The sequence below is a fragment of the Stigmatopora argus genome, chromosome 5, assembly GCF_051989625.1.
Source record: "Stigmatopora argus isolate UIUO_Sarg chromosome 5, RoL_Sarg_1.0, whole genome shotgun sequence".
In the NCBI taxonomy this organism is placed as follows: domain Eukaryota; kingdom Metazoa; phylum Chordata; class Actinopteri; order Syngnathiformes; family Syngnathidae; genus Stigmatopora; species Stigmatopora argus.
In genome coordinates this window covers 21,277,501-21,299,337 of record NC_135391.1, presented here as the reverse complement: position 1 = coordinate 21,299,337, position 21,837 = coordinate 21,277,501, and the positions used below count along the sequence as shown (strand labels likewise).

The window sequence follows — 21,837 nt, the reverse complement described above, 5'->3', positions numbered from 1 at the left end:
GATGCATCATCGCTAATCCATTCAAGTTGTTGTAATAGAGTCAAATTTAGTTCATGGATCATTTCCAAAGTCTCTTGCATGCTGAAAACCTTAAATATGGGCAAATTTGCTCGCACACTCAATAATAGTTATTTCTTCTTTCTTACCAGGTGCGGCGGCCCCCGTCGTAAAGTGTAACTATCATCATTTCTGTTTTGACATTAGAATGGAATCATGGGATTACAATTTGAAAAAGGAAACCCCCATTGTCTAGCATGATGACGTCACGGCCCAATTGCATCATGACGTCACAGCGCCATTTTGTCGTGACGTCAATGTGTCGTGGCGTCGACTACTTGCAGTTTTGTGCATGTCGTGCTTTAATGCGCATATGAGCCGTACCCTCGATTCAGTCATTTTTTGTCTGACAAAAGCGGCTTATATGCGAGTAAATACGGTACCCGTGTTTGTAAGGCAGATGGGGTCAAGAGCCCGTTCTACCAGGGCCGAAAGCCATCCACTTTGTAGTACATTTTAGACTTTTACGTATGCCGAATGTGTGTGTGCGTGTGTGGGTGTGCGTGTGCGAAAATATGTGCCACGTTGCATTTGTAATTTTTAATCGCTTAATAAGGGGAATTCAAAAGGTAAGAAAATGCATTTACTTTTTGGGGGATTTCATAACTTGGATCTTTCGTATCTCGAGTCACTCATTTGCATATAAAAAATCAGTAACCTGAAACTTTCATACCTAGAGGCATTCGTAAGTAGAGGTATGAATATATATATATAATATATATATACAGTGGTACCTCAACATACGAGCTTAATTCGTTCCGGGACTGAGCTCGTATGTCGATATTCTCGTAACTCGAACGCACGTTTCCCGTTGAAATGAACTAAAAACAAATTAATTTGTTCCAACCCTCTGAAAAAACACCAAAAACAGGATATTGGATTGGAAAAAATGTTTTATTTCTTCTAATTCGCCATCTATTAACAAAGTAACACATAACTAGTGGTTTAATAGTAATAAAATGTGTTTAATAGAAGTAAAATTAGACGCATTTCGAAGGGGGAAGAGAGAGAGAGACGGACACAGAGAGGGGGGCGTTAATTCGTTCCAACCCTCTGAAAAAACACCAAAAACAGGATATTGGATTGGAAAATAATGTTTTATTTCTTCTAATCCGCCATCTTTTAACAAAGTAACACATAACTAGTGGTTTAATAGTAATAAAATGTGTTTAACATAACTAAAATTGGGCGGTGTTGTGTGCATGAGTACAGACGCTCCCCTACTTACGAACGAGTTAGGTTCCGAGCGATTGTTCATAAATTGAATTTGTTTGTAAGTTGCTCAGTGCTATATTTTGTATTATAATTTATGTTTAAGGCCTATATAAGTATATTGAAGGTTTATATAAGTGCATTTGTATGTTTAAGGGTTGTATAAGTAACACACACTGGTTTGTACTGAAAAAACATTTAATAAAATGGAGAGAATACATACAGTACTGTATACATACATTAGAGAGAGATTTACTAGAAACTGGCCGAAAGAAGCTATCTAATGACGATTGCAGTTTTCTTTTTTTCATCATAAATGATGCGGTAGCACTGTTTGGCATCATTCAATTGATTTGCAAACTTTGTGCAACGTTCAATATTTGGGTCCTGCTGCTCGATCTTTATGTTTATAAATAATAATAATAATAATAATCGGACATAGGCCATGTCGTCATTACCACAACACAAAAAGCCTACTTGTCATCACACGCAGAAACTGCGTGTGACGAAATTGATGGTGCTTCTCCATAAGCTACGTTTAATCGGCAAAAGACCTAAATAAGTGTAAGTTACGGACTTGTAATTTGTCATTCCGCTGTTGTGGATACAGGTCGCTTACCTCTCGATTACATACAGGTCGCTTACCTCTCGATTACCGCACACTGTCTGCCACTTACCTTCCTTCAAGTCAGCTAGTAGGAGGCAGATCACCAACCAAACATCTATTCATATGCCGCAGAAGGGAATGTGTGTATGTTAGCGCGAGTTTAGATGTCTGATGGATGTGGGGAAAAAACTGTCCTTAAGCCTATTTGTCCGAGCTTTGTGGGACCTATAGCGTCTGCCAGAGGGCAGCAGCTGGAACAGATTGTGACCAGGGTGGTAAGGGTCCCCTATGATGTGCTTGGCTCTGCTGAGGTAACGCGGGCTGGCAATGTCTTCAAGTGAGGGCAGAGAGCAGCCGACAATCCTCTGGGCAGTGTTAATCACTTTCTGCATGGCCTTTTTGTCTGCCGCCGTGCTTCCAGCGTACCACACTGTGATGCCGTACGCCAGGATGCTCTCGACAGTGGTTCTATAGAAGGTTCTCAGAAGATTGGAGCCCAAGTTGTTCTTCCTAAGTACCCTGAGGAAATGGAGTCGTGTCTGAGCCTTCTTCACCACTGCCGTGGTGTTTGTAGACCATGAGAGCTTGTCCGTGACGTGGACCCCCAGGAATTTAAAGGACTGGACCCTGTCTATGGTACTAACGGTCGAACGATTCAAGTTGTATTCACGTGCAACGTTCACCACTTTCTGACGCGCATCAAGCTTCGTTATTATTGCCACTCATTTCAAATGAAATGGCTTGCCTCTTCCTTGCACCTCCCTCAATAGAAGCCTTTCGCTTTTCACCAACCATATTCAATAATGGATGCACGAGATATTTAATGATACAAATGAAAAAGGTTCTTTGCGCACTGGAGATACGTTCATGCACTTCCGCATTGCAACGGACTGGGCAGAGGAAGGTGGATGCTAGGTGAGCTGAGCTCTCACAGCGCCAGGCGTCGGTATTAGCGGCGGAAAGAAGCACTACTTGGAAAAAGGCGCGCAATACAAAATCGAACTTACGAACATTTTTCGACATAAACGCAATTTGCAGACATGTTCATATGTACCGTTGTTCGTAACTCGAATGTTCGTAAGTAGGGGAGCGTCTGTATACTTCATTACCCAGAAAGCCCTGTTTTTGCCCGCGCATGCGCGTTGTGCGTTTCCTGGTCAAATCTCGTCTGAATGAATCGTTCAGTGCTCGTAGATATCTGTTATAGACGAAAGAGATGCGTAAAAAAAAGACAGAAATTTTGATCGTATCGCGGGCGAATTATTCGATCGAAATTTTCGTCGTACCACGAGCTGATCGTAGGTCGAGGTACCACTGTATATTCATACCTCTACTTACGAATGCCTCAAGGTATGAAAGTTTCAGGTTACAGAATTTTTTTATATGCAAATGCAGTGGTGTGCCGTGAGGGCCTTCAAGGCCTTCTCTGCTGGCTTAAGAAATATCTGAATCATATTATATTTTGCCCATGAATACTTGAATAATAATTCCAAATTGTCTGTTAGCTTTCTTTCATTGCTTTCCCCCTGGTTGCACTGCTTCCAGATGTGTGTTTTCATATTGAAGCATTTAACCAATCACATTTCAGCCATTATTTGTTGCCAGCAATGTTCCCTCTAAGCTGCGCGCGTGCGCAATTGCGCACTACTCTCGTCTTCTCTGCGCAGCAGCAATCATATGGCGCGCATTTTTTTTTTTACCCCTTTCCCCATGATGGCGCCATTTAAGCGGCAGTCAGTGGCAATAGCTCTGTCCACTCTTATGTTTTTTGTGTTTTACAGCATGTTTTACATGAAAAATTAGAGGGAACATTGGTTGCCAGGGTCAGAAATCGTCAACCAGTTTTTTGGATTTATATCAAGCGGAAAGGAACAATTTTCAATTCATTTCTAATATATACATTTTATTTAGATATTAATAAATTAGTTTTTTCATATCATTATAATTGTAATACTAAATAAATACTATTGTTGATAATTGCGCTTGTATTTTTGTTGAGGCGCAAAAACATGTAGTATGGTAGTAATAAAAGGAGTGATCCGACTTCACAGTTTTTCGATTATCGCGGCCATGTCTGGTCTACATGATCCGCAAAATTCGAGGGATTACTGTACATGTTCATGTTAAAGAGTAGGAAGCCCCCCATTAATACTACCACAATACAGTGGTACCTCGACATACGAGTGCCCCGACATATGAGCAATTTGAGATACGAGTAAAATTTTGGGCAAATATTTATCTTGAGATACGAGACAAATTTTGATATATGAGCATACAGCGGACGCGAGAGGCTGCTCATAAGAACATCATGGGCACTGTCCCCGCAACGCCCTCGTTTAATGTCTTTCTGGTCGCAACTTTCTCGTGTAATGTCTCTACGTGCACTGGCGGAGTGTTGCATTTTTTCAGTGTTTTTTCCTGTTAGTCAGTGTGGATGTGATCGCTAACACGGGAGGAGTATTTACTACTTCTCGTTGGCAAGTGGCTGTGCATTATCCTATTGTGCAGACATTTGTTTGCATCATTTTGGGAATATTTTGAAGGGAAGACAAAAGCAAACAACCCTCGATAGGTTGCATCTGAAAGTCAGGGTGGAGGCAGGGCAAATAGAGCCAGGAGAAGAAAGGTATACAAATTTAAAACAAAATTAGAATTAAGTTTAGTGTAAGGTTAGATTAAACTTATTTTTGAGTGTCTGCATCGTAATCCAAGTTCATTCAAATGTATGTTATGAATGCGTTGCCATGCTAAAAGTCCCCCCCCCCGCTCTGTCCCTCTTTCTCTCCCCTCCGCGAAACCCGTCTAATTTAGTACTATTAGACACATTTTAGTACTATTAAACTACTAGTTATTTGTTACTTTGTTAATAGATGGCGAATTAGAACAAATAAAAAGACGCGCATAAAAAGATGACATGCACGAAACTGCAAGGTGACAACGCCATAACACCATAACGACATAACGCCATGAGGTCATGCCGCAAGACAATGCGGCCGATACGGTCATTTATTTCAAAATACAGAAAAGATAAATAGATAAAACGCTAAACAAAATTTATTTTGGCGTCTATGAATGAAATTCAAGAAAAAAACCTATCTTGCATAAAACATGAGAAAACTCACTTGTGCCCGTCTGGTAGCTCCGCCGCAGCCATCTTACCTAGGGCGGGGCGCCGCCATCTTACCTAGAGCACAGTCGTCTTTCCTAGATGAACGTGCTCTGACTGGCCAAACGCGACTAGCCTTTATATATGTGCTTGTTTACCATGTCAGCACATCCCAATTGTTGTTAAGGCTGATCGAAGGTCCTGCGGTCGATCGCTAAAATATCAGCCTTGATACATGCGCAATGTGTACGTATCTCATGCTATTATTGCACCCACCCACAGAGCTGGTGGAAAGTAGACCGCTACGGAGACACCTGTATATAAATATATGTATTATCTTTTGTTTAAAAAAAAAAAGCCTTTAATGTCATCATACACACCTGCGTATAACGCAGTGGTGTGCCGTCAGGGCCTTCTCTGCTGGCCTAAAAAATATCTCAATCACAGACTGATGTTAATTATATTTTGTCCATGAATACTTATTAAATAATTCCAAATTGTCTGTTAGCTTCCTTTCATTGCTTTCCCCCTGGTTGCACTGCTTCCAGATGTGTGTTTTTATATTGAAGCATTTAACCAATCACATTTCAGTCATTATTTGTTGCCAGGGTCAGAAATCTGCCTCAAGGCCTTCACAATCAGTTCTGCAGGCTCTGCTGCATTAAACAAGCGTTGATAAGACTGTTGATTTAACCAATCAGAATTCGATTTGGTGACACCAAGGCCTTCTTGCAGCCGTAGGGATATGTCATTGCCTTCTCACAGGCGTCATCGCTTTCACCAACTATGATTGGCTAGTGATAGAGTAGGCAGGCCAAAGCCGGAGTGAGCCAGCCAGAGCTCGCAAACTCCACCCACAATGGCCGACGGAGGAAGACAATTGGATTTGGTTGCAGATTTGCTGATAAAGCCATTTTCCAGACGGACTTTTCCAGAAAAAAATGCGAAATCATTAAGAAAGGGTGGCCAACTCCGAAGCTAGCAAGCCTGTACAACCAAGAAAAGGGTTGTAACCCCCTAACCCACTTTCAGTTCGCTAACTACGAGCGCTACCCCTGGCTCACGGGCTCCGAGGAACAATGCAAATTGTATTGCTGGGAGTGTTCGTTATTTGTCACCGATCGACATGGTGTTTGCAACACTGGATTTGCAAATTTCACTTGTTTAACCAAAGCAGCAACGAGACACCAACGCACTGCCGGACACTTACAAGCAATGATGCTCTCCAAAACTTTTGGGGAAACCCGAGTGGTGTTACAGTTCAGCGAGCAAGTGTGCAGGGAAACGGAGCGCCACAACGAAAAGGTAAAGAAAAATAGGGAAATCTTAAAAAGTTTGATAGACTGTGTAAACTTTTATTTTGGGGACACGATGAAAGCGCTGCATCCCCAAACAAAGGAAATTATGTGGAACTTCTTTCTCTCATTGCTGAGAGAAACACAGATTTACATTACCACCTGTCCACTAATAAAGTGTTTAGTGGCACGTCGGGCAAAATACAAAAATATCTGATCACTGCTATTGCTGAAGTGATGGATGAAGTACTGTTTGTCTCTGTAATGGTGAATGAGTCCGTGCGGTGTGCTGATGGATTTAAAGCACATCTGGATTATTTTGAATTTTGTTTTTTTGCTTCACACATTTAATGGCATTTTTGAGCATTCAGACATGCTTTTTTCAATAATACTGAACAACAAACTGGATTTACAGTTGTCTTGCAAGAGTAAAGGAGTTTTGTGACACAGTTGAGCGCGAAAGGAGCCGATATGAGGAAATCTACGAGGCCACTGAATGCAGTGCGGGTGCTCCAAGCGCACGAAGAGGTCAAGCGCAAGATTCTCGCGCGCACTACCACCAACTCCACGACAGGTTTCTGGACAATATTATTTGCCAGACGCGGACCAGATTTCAAGACCACGAAAGACTGATGTTTCTCTCCCTCCTCGACCCGCAGAAGTTTCGGGAATACCAGAAAACTTTGCCACATGCAGCTGTCCCCATCTTAACGCAGAGCCACGGTACACTTTTCGATCTGCCTCAGCTAAGAACAGAACTGATCGTAATGTATGCCACGGATGATTTTACAGGTAAATCTCCCACTGATCTCCTTGACTTCCTTCAACAGAAAAATCTGAGTGAGAGCATGGGGCGGCTGTACACATTAGTGGGTTTGACACTGACCATCCCACTGCTTCTGTCGAATGGACATTTTCAGCGCGAAAAAGAATCAAAACTTAAGCCAGAAATACAACAGGGCAGACTCGACTGTCAGCATTAGCTTTGATGGCGATAGAAAAGAACTTCTTGGTGGACCTGAAACGCACGTGTAATCTGTACGACAGAGTAATTGAAATATTCTTGAGGAAAGAAAGGAGGATGGTTTTTGTATATAAATAAAAATAATTTTTGGTGAGTAAAATTTCTATTTTCCTAAATAATATTTCAATGTTTTAGGTTATTATTGTTTCTTTTTTATGTGTCGCAGCTGTAGCTGCATTAAAGGTTTTATAGCCATAAAATACTTATTGAGGGTTGGATTCATTCACACACCACTACTGAAGGCCTAGGTGTGAAATGCACGGCCCGCCTACGCATATATGCACACACAGCATGACAAGAGGGAAACGAAACAAACATTCAATCAATGGCTGCTCCCTCCCTTAGCAAAAGTTAACGCCAGGAAATGTGATGTATCATCATTCCACAATACTAACATCGTGAAAAGAGTGAACAATTATATATATATATATATATATATATATATATATATAGATATATATATATATATATATATATATATATATATATATATATATATATATATATATATATGGAGAAGCACTACAAATTTTGTCATACGCAGTTTCTGGGTGTGATGACAATTAGGCTTTTGTTGTTGATGATGACGATAGGGCCTATGTCCGATTATTATTATTATTATTATTATTATTATTATTATATACACACTTGTACTTTCTGTAAAGCTTTGAAAAGCAGTTTGTTCATTGTTCTACATATGCCAAAGGCATGCACATGCAGGATGCCATCATACTGTAAGGTGTTGCTTCATATTTGATGATGAAACAGGGACATATCCCACATTGCTTCGGAAGGCCAGCTTGGCCGGTTGGTGGCTTGTAGAGCCAAGTTACACCCCAGAGCATTTTCCTGACACTCAGAACCTTATCTACTCTTCAGAAGGGATCTTTCGACATGTTACATTTCTGGTTGAGGGGTTCCACTTCACACACACTGAATGTTAAACTTTTGTTGACAAACGTAAGGCGAGGGACACAGGTTTTATGCAGTGTAACGACTCACCTTCACCAGTAGTTCCCGGCTGAGCGAGTAGTTGTTGTCGTCTGAGAAAATCTCAGAAAGCTCACGAAAGCTGCGGAAACTCTCCCTGTAAAGGAGCAGGGTGTTTATAAGTCTGAACCATTATATAGAAGTGGGTGTCATGTACAGACCGAGACACTTCTTCCCAGGCTCGTTTTAAGCGGTGGACAGCGTTGCACTGCAGGGCAGAGAGGATGGCTCGGAGGGATGAAAAGTTCTTCAGGATACGACACTCCTGGAGGCAACGAAGAGGTTGGATTAAACAATAAAAATAGAATTTTAAAAATAAATTATTTAAAAAACTAAAATAACACTGAGGAAACATTTTAAAGGCTTATTTAAACAAAGTTAAACAATGGTTAGGGGTTTCAAGCTAAGATTATGAATTCAAACAAGGTTGAAGGATATAAATTCTGATTTAAAGGTATAGTCTATTTTCAAAATTGCTAAAGTTTCAAATTATGGGCTTGGGGTTGTGGGGAAGGCTTAGTGCTTCAAAGTAGGGGTTGCAAGACTTAATAGCCTTTCAAAGGATGTGTCCTTACTCGGGCCACGTCGATCCAGCGCTCTAGGACTCTGGCCCTCTGGTTGTGTTTAAGCCCGCTGTTGATGAGGCTGGTGCTAATCACGCAGTTGGTGACTGAGTTGAATTGGGCCACTGTGGCACGGATGGTGGGCGCCAGGTTCTCTTTGCCCTTCTTGTCACGCTGAGACCAGATGCCCCCAAGGCAGTGGTACGGGACCACTTTCTTGAACAGGTCCTACGCATATATGCACACACAGCATGACAGGAGGGAAACGAAACAAACAGTCAATCAATGGCTGCTCCCTCCCTTAGCAAAAGTTAACGCCAGGAAATGTGATGTATCATCATTCCACAATACTAACATCGTGAAAAGAGTGAACAAAACTAGTATTTTAATAGAATATTGTTTCTGAGAAAAAAAGGCACATTTAACTATGCTATTCTTAGATAGTAACATTTTAGCCCTAATAATTTACATCACAGTTCTAGCAATAATTTTGACTTTATTTTGGATAATGAAATATGCATTGTGGCTTTTTGCATGATGTATATTACTACTTTTTTGTAAGGATTTACTCGTAACTTTTTTTCCCGACCAATAGGTGAAGTTCTTAAAAATAAGATTCTAACTTTTTATATCATCTATAGAAGGTGCATTATCATTCATTCTTATTTTGCATTCTTTTTTAATGCATTAATTTTCTGTAATCAAAGAAAACATACAATACATACATTCTCATTTCACCTTTATTCATAAAAAAATATTCGCTTTATTCTTATAACATTAAAATAATTTCCCCAACTTTTGTTTTAAAAATTGTGACGTCATTATTCATTATGCTGTTACGCTCACCGCGTCCATGAGCGTGAACTGCTCGGCCACCATGATAGGGTCAAAGGTAAGGAAACTCAAGCTGGGCAGCTCATCATCAAAGCTGCTCTCCTCTTGAGTGGCGAAAGGGCAGCCCAAGTGTTCACCTGACAATACAGCATGAAGAAATCCCATTTGAGATATGTGTTATTTCTCATTTTAGGATTTCTATTGAGAGCTGATTCCTAATGTGTAAATTGCTGAGTTTTCAATTTAAATGAAACATGTAGTTAGTTACAAGACACCGCACAACACCCCCCTTCTGACAAGTGCACTTTCCTTACCATCGGTTTCAGGTTGGCATTGCTGCCGCCTGTGGAAATGCGCCAGCAAATTGCGGGCACGACGCTCTAAGTCAGAACCGGGGAAATGAAGGTGAAGGTATGACAAAAGCTGGTGTAGGCAGTCGTAGCCCGGGGGAGTCCAGAAGTCCTCCGAGTACTGGTCCAACCATGCACCCAAGATGGATGACACCGTGCTACACAATACACATGCTAAAATGTTAGCATCTCTTCAATGTACAAATAAAATTGCAGTATAAAATTGTAAATCAATATGAAAGTGGCAAAGCATAAATATAAATGAATACAATATTGCATTCAGAATGAACCGTGAAATTGGTTTTTACACCTGAGGTCCAGCATGTTGTCATTTAGTAGTAAATGGTCTTTCAATAGCCACCTCATGGAGTGGTGGTTACACTTGCTTTACTTTATTGGAGGCAAGTGTGCGATCGATTTTCGCTTGATGGCATTATGATTGGGATTTACAAATGGTTGTTTGTCTCTGTGTTCCCTATGGCTGAAAAGGCAACCAGCCTAGGGTGTAGTCTGCCTTTCGCCCAAGGTCAGCTGCAATAGCCTCCAGCAATTCCTGCAACCCTTGCGAGGATCTGCGATATGGATAATGAATAGATGAATTGATTTTTCAGTTGTGTGTATACTTTAAGTGCAATTTTTAACCTTTTATGGCTACCTATCCCTAAGGTTAAGGTTTCTGAAATTTGTTGGCTTGTAATTTATTTATTTTTTAATGATCCATTTTCTCACTTGAAACTTTTGATATGTCATCTATATATTCTCTTTTGAATAAAATATTGAAATGTGGCACCTCCAGTTGTTACTCACAATTTGTATAGAATCCCAACTTTATGGGAATCCAGTGTGTAGGTAATGTATGACTTTTCATACGTTTTTGTTAAATACAAATGTATACCAAAATCTGTAAAACACGATTATTGGATCACATACTGTTCACTGTTATTTCTTAAATCATTCACCCAATTCCATTTTTCACAAGACATCCCCTTCAGTACATACCATTTGATTGTTTTTTTTAAGCACCACAGGATACATGAACATAGAACTTTCCAATGTTTAATCATAAAAAAGGTTTGTTTCTCCTCTGTTGTTCTTTTGTTATGAGCATATGAATGAAGTCAAACAACATCAGGAGCAAGGCTATGTCATCTCACTTTCTGAGCTCTCTGCTGTCATCTTGGCAGACGCGATGCGCCGTTGCATCTGGGACATTCTGGAGTCTTGCATACCTGACAGGGAATACAAGGCACATTTTAACATACAGAAAAAAAGCAACAACAACAAAAATAGAAGTCTTGAAATTGAAAAAAAAAAAAGTAATGGCAACACAAATTTATTTCCAATTATTTTCCTCGGCCATTTTCTGTAGCGTGCGAGAAATTTGCAAATGCATGCGCACAAAAAAAACGGCTACACGCACTTTGCTCGCATTTCTCCATGCATTCAAGGTCAAATGCTGTGTGCGCTGTGGACAGTGCACCCACGTGTGCACACGCCAATATTGCATGTGCATGTGTAATCCACATGATCACAAAGCGGCTAATTATTGGTCGGGACACTTAGAGTTAGTTGATTGGCTCATGCATTTCCCCAAGTTGACTGCATTTTGGAATTGCGAGTTCGTCTCTCGTATCATATCATCCAACGCTCCTTCGGAAGGTGCCCCATAGTTTTCATTTTTTCATATAAATCTACAACGGCGAACCCAAAAAAATGGGGGCACAGATAGACAAATGACCATCCGCAGTCCCAATCATACCGCCACCAGCGGGAATTGAGCTCGCGCCTGCCCACAACAAGGTCAGGCGAGTGAACCTATACACCACGAGGCGGCTTAGGCCAATGTTAAATTTTCAAATTGCAAAATATTTGGCATTAGACAAGGGGAGTGCTATGAATTCCAATATGCGTTTAATTCCATATTTAGAGGTTAAAATTACGTTTTACAATGTTTACAGTTGGAGGTGAAGAGCAAAGTTTCAGTTAGTTATTCCTATGAGGTGTCAGGATTTAAAATTGATGTTCCAAACCAAAATTAGGGTTTAAAAAACTTTTTAAGGTTTCAAGACATGATTTCTATTTGAAATTGGGATTCAAACAAGCACTACAGCAAGGGTCCCCGACTGCACCTATCCAGTCTGTTCTAGACGTCTCCTTTCTCAAACTAACCTTAATTAAACAATCACTCCTCAGCAATCTCTCCAGACACCTGATAACAATCCTGGTTATTTGATTCAGACATGCTGGAGAAGTAAGATTTGAAAAACAGACTGAATAGGTGCCCTCGAGGACTGGAGTTGGTGACTCCTACACTAGTTAAAAAAATAGGACTTGACACAAATGTAAGGGTTTGCACCATTACCTGTTTAGCAGCAGGTCAAGCACCTGCTTGGCTGTGGCAAAGGATCGGTAAGTGCAGAGGAAGATGGTGACGTAGGTTGAGTCTTTAACCTTGAAGGCTGTAACCATGTACTCAACAAGCCTCTCCAGTGTCCCTGCCTTGATTGTGCGCATCTTACATGTATCATAAAGGCTGAGGCCGGCATCAGTGCCCACGCCAAGCCAACGCTGCCCTTTGGTGGACGAGTGGTGCAGTTGCACTTTACGCAGCGTGATTGTGAAGATGGCATTGTCCTCCACCTCCTCGCCAATCTCCTGCGTCAAGCTCTAAAATACAAGGTGGACAGCAGGTTTAGAAGGTTTTTTTGACCATGTTATGGTAGTGTAAGGCATCAACAAGGGGGAAAAAAGAGTCAAAGGCAAAATGTAAATCCTCCACACAGAGCACGGGTATCTGATGTGAAAACTTTGCAAAATTACCTTCAAATCTTTCAAAAATACACATCCAAACTTTATTCCTCCTGAAATTTTTTTCACTTAAGTCTTATACATATGTCTATGTACGTGAACGTACGTGTATGTGATGAGCATGTGCATTATATATCGATGGGGAAATGGATCTCTCCCTCTCCCTTCCTATTTTAATAAAAAATAAATAAGTGTTAAGAAATGATTTAGTGTATTATCAACCCAAAAAATATCGCTAGACTAGTAAAAAAATAATACTAATTAAAAAACTAAGAGTAGACTAGTCAAAAAAGATTATACTCATTAAAAAACTAAGCAAGTAATCATAAAGATAATCAAGAGATTAGGCAAGAGAAAATAAATCTTTTCAAACTCTGATATGCCAGTATTGGTTGCGATTGGTCGCTGCACTTTTCTTTATTTTTTGCAATAGATATCAGCGGTGGGTGGTAATGTTAGACATCAGCGCAGGGTGAACAAAGCAACCATTGAGTTACCATTCATGTGCTAATGAGGATAGCCATGTAGCCGAGTATGACCTGCACATGAATGCTGTAGTCATGGCATTGAGAAGCTGCAGGAACTAGATCCTGTGCTCTCACTGACAGGCCAATGACGACAGACACTGCAAATGCCATTGCAACTATTATTGTTCGAGTGTAAACCTGTTATTTCTATAATAGACAGTTTTGTCATTTAAATTTAAATAAAGAACACAAAAGCTATTTTTAAGAAATGCAAACATATGGAACAGTAATTTAACTTCATAGAAAAAGATGAGGATGTCTAAAAGTTTCAAGGTTTTAAGTAATCATGTCAATTAAAGACGTTTATAACAGCATTAACACAAAACTCCTATGATGCCATTCTTTAAAAAAAAAAAAAAATTGAACAACCAAAACATTACAAAATAAAATAACCATTGATAACTTTATCAACAATGTACAAAAGCCACATAATGTATCCTGGGATCAAACAAACAATATAGCTAGTGAATGTAAAGCAAATATATCAATACACAACTTATTCCTTGAAGCCAAGCGCAATGTGCCATATTTCTTCCTTTTGGCTTTCAGGTGACTTATCTTTGACACACTATCTGTGTTGCTCTCTGGCTTTATTTCTCTCTGTAAAACACTTTCAGATGGTGATGGTGTCGTGAACTCACTGAACAGTTAAGCAATGTGGTGTTTGATCTTCTTAGGTGCCATACTCCCTGAGCGAACTCTGACATTGACCACGCCACTCCTATCCCCTGAATGAATTTACAGTTCCACTTTTTCCTAGTCAGGCAAAATTTATGTTTTTTAAGACACAAGCCCTGGCGGCCAGGCGGATGAGTGGTTAGCGCGTCAGCCTCACAGTGGGGGGACCTGGGTTCAAATCCAGGTCGGTCCACCTGTGTGGAGTTTGCATGTTCTCCCTGCAGAAGGTGATCAACACAGCCCAAAAGATCATCAACTGCCCCTACATACCCTGTCCAACATCTATAAATCCTGGTCCCTTAGAAGGGCAGAGAGCATCATAAAAGACAATACCCATCCGGCTTCAACCTGCAGCCCTCTGGAAGACGCTATAGAGCCATAACAGCAAAGACAAACAGACTCCAGGACAGTTTCTTCCCAAGAGCTGTGATGATACTCAACTCAAGTTCTGCACCTAGGACCTAATCAAGACTTATTACGACTTTAACTACTTAGTTTTTATGTTGACCAATTATTTATCTGTTACTATTCATTGATTATTTATTCATCATTACTATATATTGAGTATCTTTGTGTTTGTTTGTTGGTGAGTCTATAGACTCAGTGAGTGGTGCGCTCTCAGCAACTTGGCGCTGAACGTTTCCAAAACCATGGAATTCATCCTGGACTTCAGACGGAACAAGGCCGCTCCGCTCTGCTGATCTCACTTGCACTACTTATTTATTGATTATTTATTTGTCTGTTTGTTATTTGTGCACTATGCGGTGAAGGCTTTAAATCCCATTATACTTGTATAATGAATGGTTTTAGCATTCAATACAATTCAATTTGTAAGCATGCAGGAATGAGACGCAAAACTTCTAATTCAGAGTTTTTTTTATCCTCAGTAGGGCCCGAAGCTCCATATAGAATGTATTAAGAGGCGGATGGAGGTCTATATATGCCAATCAAAGTTATTGACATCTGTGGGGATAGTGAAATTTTAAGGCTGATGTACGTTGATCAATTCTGTTTACATTTAAGGTGTTCCCTAACATAGAACATCACTCCCCCGCCACGATTTCTCACACGGTCTCTTCTGAAGATATTTTAACACGGTATTTGCAAACCTGCCATTGGTGAATTTACATTTAGCCCGGTCTCGGTTAAGCATTAAAAAAAAGCTCTCCCCATCCTGCAGTCTGGTAATAAACTAATTTCCTTCAAATTGGTCTCACTCTTTCTATGCCTGCTCTTGAAGATATGGGTCAGCTGTTTTACAGACCCAACATACTTTGGTGCCGAAACCCGGGCCGCAACATGCCAACAATTGCCGGAGCGATGACGGACCGCGACGAAGGGCAAAATTATGACTGTCAACAGCACCCTCCATTGAAAGGGTCAGCCCGACAGCCGTTCCCTCGCCGCTCCAGTGATCCGGTGACAGGTCCCTCCGAACCAGGGCAGGTTCAGAACGAGAAAATCGTGAGTTCACACTTTGATTTCTGTCTCCAAGAAGTGTGATAATTTGAGTATTGTTACTGCGGTAGTGTCGCGTCAGGGACTCTGCCCAGAGTGTCGCGTCAGGGACTCTGCCCAGAGTGTCGCGTCAGGGACTCTGCCCAGAGTGTCGCGTCAGGGACTCTGCCCAGAGTGTCGCGTCAGGGACTCTGCCCAGAGTGTCGCGTCAGGGACTCTGCCCAGAGTGTCGCGTCAGGGACTCTGCCCAGAGTGTCGCGTCAGGGACTCTGCCCAGAGTGTCGCGTCAGGGACTCTGCCCAGAGTGTCGCGTCAGGGACTCTGCCCAGAGTGTCGCGTCAGGGACTCTGCCCAGAGTGTCGCGTCAGGGACTCTGCCCAGAGTGTCGCGTCAGGGACTCTGCCCAGAGTGTCGCGTCAGGGACTCTGCCCAGAGTGTCGCGTCAGGGACTCTGCCCAGAGTGTCGCGTCAGGGACTCTGCCCAGAGTGTCGCGTCAGGGACTCTGCCCAGAGTGTCGCGTCAGGGACTCTGCCCAGAGTGTCGCGTCAGGGACTCTGCCCAGAGTGTCGCGTCAGGGACTCTGCCCAGAGTGTCGCGTCAGGGACTCTGCCCAGAGTGTCGCGTCAGGGACTCTGCCCAGAGTGTCGCGTCAGGGACTCTGCCCAGAGTGTCGCGTCAGGGACTCTGCCCAGAGTGTCGCGTCAGGGACTCTGCCCAGAGTGTCGCGTCAGGGACTCTGCCCAGAGTGTCGCGTCAGGGACTCTGCCCAGAGTGTCGCGTCAGGGACTCTGCCCAGAGTGTCGCGTCAGGGACTCTGCCCAGAGTGTCGCGTCAGGGACTCTGCCCAGAGTGTCGCGTCAGGGACTCTGCCCAGAGTGTCGCGTCAGGGACTCTGCCCAGAGTGTCGCGTCAGGGACTCTGCCCAGAGTGTCGCGTCAGGGACTCTGCCCAGAGTGTCGCGTCAGGGACTCTGCCCAGAGTGTCGCGTCAGGGACTCTGCCCAGAGTGTCGCGTCAGGGACTCTGCCCAGAGTGTCGCGTCAGGGACTCTGCCCAGAGTGTCGCGTCAGGGACTCTGCCCAGAGTGTCGCGTCAGGGACTCTGCCCAGAGTGTCGCGTCAGGGACTCTGCCCAGAGTGTCGCGTCAGGGACTCTGCCCAGAGTGTCGCGTCAGGGACTCTGCCCAGAGTGTCGCGTCAGGGACTCTGCCCAGAGTGTCGCGTCAGGGACTCTGCCCAGCGTGTCGCGTCAGGGACTCTGCCCAGCGTGTCGCGTCAGGGACTCTGCCCAGCGTGTCGCGTCAGGGACTCTGCCCAGCGTGTCGCGTCAGGGACTCTGCCCAGCGTGTCGCGTCAGGGACTCTGCCCAGCGTGTCGAGTCAGGGACTCTGCCCAGCGTGTCGAGTCAGGGACTCTGCCCAGCGTGTCGAGTCAGGGACTCTGCCCAGCGTGTCGAGTCAGGGACTCTGCCCAGCGTGTCGAGTCAGGGACTCTGCCCAGCGTGTCGAGTCAGGGACTCTGCCCAGCGTGTCGAGTCAGGGACTCTGCCCAGCGTGTCGAGTCAGGGACTCTGCCCAGCGTGTCGAGTCAGGGACTCTGCCCAGCGTGTCGAGTCAGGGACTCTGCCCAGCGTGTCGAGTCAGGGACTCCGCCAAGAGTGTCGAGTCAGGGACTCTGCCAAGAGTGTCGAGTCAGGGACTCCGCCAAGAGTGTCGAGTCAGGGACTCCGCCAAGAGTGTCGAGTCAGGGACTCCGCCAAGAGTGTCGAGTCAGGGACTCCGCCAAGAGTGTTGAGTCAGGGACTCCGCTAAGAGAATTGAGTCAGGGACTCTGTTTGTTGAGTCAGGGACACTGTTGAGTCAGGGACTCCGCTAAGAGAATTGAGTCAGGGACTCTGTTTGTTGAGTCAGGGACTCTGTTTGTTGAGTCAGGGACTCTGTTTGTTGAGTCAGGGACTCTGTATGTTAAGTCAGGGACTCTGTATGTTAAGTCAGGGACTCTGTATGTTAAGTCAGGGACTCTGTATGTTAAGTCAGGGACTCCACTAAGAGTGTTGAGTCAGGGACTCCGCTAAGAGACAAAGTCAGGGACTTGTGGTCTTGGTGTGATTAGAGATATTGGGTGAATCATGAAGTATTGAGATCAATTTCGGGATGTGAAATATATGCGGATGCATAGTATGGGAAGTTGCCTGTATCTGCCACGATGGGTGGAGAAACATGGTTTCTGTCCCAATTTGAAGGATATGGAAGGTTTGAACATAAATAGAGAGAGATTGAGACATAGAGAGAGAGCTGGTTAGAGAAAAAGCGATGAGAAAATTGACAATATGAAATATTGGTGACAATTTGTGGGTCCTTTATTGAACACTGAAATTTGTCATTAGGATATGCCTAGTAGAAGGTTATTTTCTCTAATTTACTTATTGTAGGTTTTAATTGTGGTAACAGTGAGCTACAGAAAATGGCTCTTATCTTAAGTAAACATTGTCTCCTTGGTGGGAGTGAAACGAGTCGGTTGCAGCAGGAACTCAACCAGTGATTTTAGCTATCCTTGGGTGGGTTAGCAATATGGGGGTGATTTGCGAATTAGATCTTAAGTATAAATAATTATTTGGTTGTTAATGATATCAAACATGAAAATAATGCAGAAATGGCATTCATCCAAATAATTAGGTAAATTGTACCTGGCTGGTTTAGATTATTATAAAATGATTGACTTAGGATAGGCATAATTTCCCTAGGATTGAAGAGACATGGAGTGTTTTTAGTGCACGGAAGACATTCCCTGTTTTGTCCTAAGCGGGTGAAACATGGTTTGGCGTGGGTCATATTAATGACTATTAGAATATTAAGGATTGCATAAGCATCGAACAATTGATGTCAACCAAATGACGTTGCTTTCTATTGCTTTAAGGGCAAACAAATTAAGAGAACTTTAGCTTAAAACTTACAGATTTGGCAAACAAAGAGTTAATCACAGCCACTTGCATGGCAGTCGCTCATGCTGACTGACTAGCACGACGAACGGCGGATATTGAACTTCCAAAACAAATTTCTATTTGTAGATGTGTGGCGCACCTATCGCATACGTTAATTACCTATTTCCTTTGGGAATGATTATTACTGATAGGACACCAAAAGGTGGTGAGCTGCCAAGAAGCCCCACTGGGGATGGCGGTCTCCACCGGTGATGAAAATTTGCAGACCACTGATGTCTGATTATGCAGTCTCATATTCTACACTGTGAGCAAACAATCTTTTCCAGATATGAAAGTCACCTTATTGCTTTTAAACATTTGTATCCTTCATTTTCATTGTCTCATTATAAAGCAATGTAATTCAAGTTTTATGGTTCCTTGGTTGAGGTGCCCAGCATGAGCGTGAATGGTTGTCTGTCAATTTGTGTTTATGATTGGCTGGCCACCAAGATCTAACCAATCGATCAGATATCTAGGTGGAAAAGGATTTATGAATTTGGAATCGATTTCTGATATCGCCAATAAGCCCTTTTCAGGGATGGTGGCGACATATTATGGAAAAAAATAGATTTCGTCAAATGACATTTTTGATGAAAATGCAGCAGCAGTACTCCAAATGTGAAACTTGACGTGGAGGAACAAATAATCTGCTCTGCGAAATGGGGAATTTGGGAGCACTGAGAAGAAAAAAAAAAAGAGAGTGCACGATATGGAATTCCAAAGAACCATTTATTTATAGGGATAATGGCACTCAAAATACACAAAATAATTGACGGGATTGGCAAAAGGTTCCATATTTCGTTATGAAATCACTGCGCATACATAACGAGTTCAACCGGACAACAACATATGAAAATCCTATTTGGTAGACCATACAAATCGCCATTATTCACTACACGATTGGAACTGAATGATGAGGCTCATCTGGCTGACTACATAAAAAGAAAAATCTTGAAGGAAACGTATGAAATTTGGGTTAGCAGGAGGAGACTGTGCTTCTAAACAGGAAACGGACCAATGGTAGTGCCAGGAGCCTGGGTGCTCAACCTACAGTATAAAGAAGAAACACTAGCATGACCCAAAGTGGGAACGTCCATACCAAGTGTTGCTGACCAACCAGTAGACATGAAAATAGCCGAGAGATGTGGATTCACCTTTTGCACTGTAAGAAGGTTCTCTCAGTTGTAACGTTTGAGGAGACAGGTGAGATAAACTTTCTGACGTAATAAAATGAAACGGCAACCACTCCAATATTGATTGGAAAGATTATTGCTCAGCGAGCAATGCCATAAACCATAGGGAACTCTTATATATTGTCTCCAAATGCAAAAAAAGGTGCAAGCATTTCAATTGAGACAAAATCTTCTTACAAAGGGTTCAAATAAACGGCTAAACGAGGAATGAAAACATCCAATGGATCCCCAGTCAAACACGCAGAGCTTCTCACAGAACTCCTCAAAGCGGTACAGCTACCTATGAAGCTGGCTATCTGCAAATGTAAAGCACACACGACGGGACAAGACCTCGTCTCATTGGGGAACAAGCGAGCAGACAAAGCAGCCAAGGAAGCGGCACAATTTGCAAACATCCAGACGGCAATCTCCACGATGGAAAGACAGCCCAATCCCCGCAGAAATCCTGAGAGACATGCAAAATCACGCCCCAGAAAAAGAGAAACTACAATGGGAAACAGAAGGAGCCACTCAACTCAAGAACGGCCTCTATGCAGTAGAAAACAAGCCATGCATCCCACCCCACGATCATTGTTTGAAAAAATTGCCAAATTGAGCCATGGGAGGAGCCATGTCTCAACAGGAGGGATGATCAGTATAATACAACAAACAATGCATGTTCCCAGAGGTCTCCAAACCTACTTAATTTTTTTTGCAGAAACTGTCTCACCTGCTGTAGACACAACTCTCAAGGCAATGAACGACCCAAGCGCGGAACAAGGCGAAAAGGGACATATCCCTTCGAGGTTCTGAACATGGATTTCATCGAACTGAACCCAAGTGGCACATACAAGTACTGTGTTGTGATCATTGACAGACTTACCAAGTGGGTTGAGATATGCCCATCCAAGAAAGCTGACAACATGGCAGTCGCAAAAGCCATATGCAAAAGGATCATTCCAAGCCATGGAATACCACTCACAGTCCTCACCACAACCAATGAGTCTTTATATCTGTTCCCTCATGCCCACTGCCGTAGCACAACCACAGCTATGGGCCAACCTCCAGAACAAAGAACTCACCAACCACACCTACATCTGTATCCTGGGTAATCCGAAAGAATCCTGTCCGGCAAAGTTCGACCACCTACATACCGTGGTTGCTGTGCCATTAGCAGCTACAGTCAAACCCGCAACGTATGTCCAGTGCAACAATCGAACAGACTGTCATCCATCCTGTTGCAAATTCAGTGGACCAGATCCCAAGACCCCTTTAGACCAAGTTCACGTCACCAGGTGCGCCGAGATCAGACAAGTCCCTTCCCAATCATCGACAGTACTGGACCAAGTATGGTGGCTCTGCGGATGGCAAGTGCATATGATCATTGGCGGGGGCCAATTCAATTGGCCTCTGTGTCCCTACATCTGTCTTCGACCACACATACATCCTTACAACAGATTCGATCCCCACAGTCGACGCCAACCCACGTCTACCCACCAGGCGTCAACGCCGGAGCCTTGATTTCTGCCCCCATGATCCAGTGAGGGGCTCGGATGTCACCCTCGAACACAAACACTGGTCAGTCTCCTCCAAAATCCTGATGGCTGTTTCCCTGGGTAGGAACAGCAAAGAACACCCTGCGTCTGGAAACCATTGACTAGATACCAGGCCTATGTCAACGCATCAGTCCAACTACAACAAGGCCGAGAAGCCCAAATAACCGCCATGACCCAAATGATTCTCCAGAACTGCCTTGCCCTTGACAGAATAACCGCCCAGCAGGGAGGTGTGTGCCATAGTAGGAGACTGATGCTGCACATTCATCCCTGCCAACGGATCCTACTCAGTCAATGATGCCCTACAAACTATGAAGAACATACAGAACGCTATGACAAGAGATCCGGTTGCATGAGGATGGCTTGACTGGTTCCTCTCGGGCTCATGGACATTCTTTTGAAATCCCTAGTACCGTTCATAACTGTTATTGCTCTCATGCTTGTTATCCTAACCTGTTGTTTACCCTGCTTCTCAGCTTTTATATAGCGTACCATTAATGCCAAAGTCGAACGTACCATGATTAATGAAACCCAGCTAATGCTAACTCGTATACACATGCAACAATCCATACCCTGTGAAGAGTAACTGATGATAATGTTTGTATTCTGAACCTGGAGAGG

The 21,837-nt window shown here is 43.1% G+C and overlaps 1 protein-coding gene across 4 annotated transcripts in view; it reads right to left on the bottom strand.

Annotated features, from left to right (window-relative positions):
* LOC144073906 (ral guanine nucleotide dissociation stimulator-like) overlaps positions 1-21,837 on the bottom strand; it is a 122,265-nt gene that overhangs the window by 84,109 nt on the left and 16,319 nt on the right. For all 4 annotated transcript variants that reach the window (XM_077599840.1, XM_077599842.1, XM_077599839.1 and 1 more), the window contains 7 exons: positions 12,401-12,705; positions 11,193-11,267; positions 10,003-10,196; positions 9,701-9,825; positions 8,867-9,082; positions 8,453-8,556; positions 8,304-8,388 (listed from right to left, as the gene is read on the bottom strand). In XM_077599840.1, coding sequence (XP_077455966.1) covers positions 8,304-8,388; positions 8,453-8,556; positions 8,867-9,082; positions 9,701-9,825; positions 10,003-10,196; positions 11,193-11,267; positions 12,401-12,705 — 1,104 coding nt within the window. The remainder of the gene's footprint in view (positions 1-8,303; positions 8,389-8,452; positions 8,557-8,866; positions 9,083-9,700; positions 9,826-10,002; positions 10,197-11,192; positions 11,268-12,400; positions 12,706-21,837) is intronic.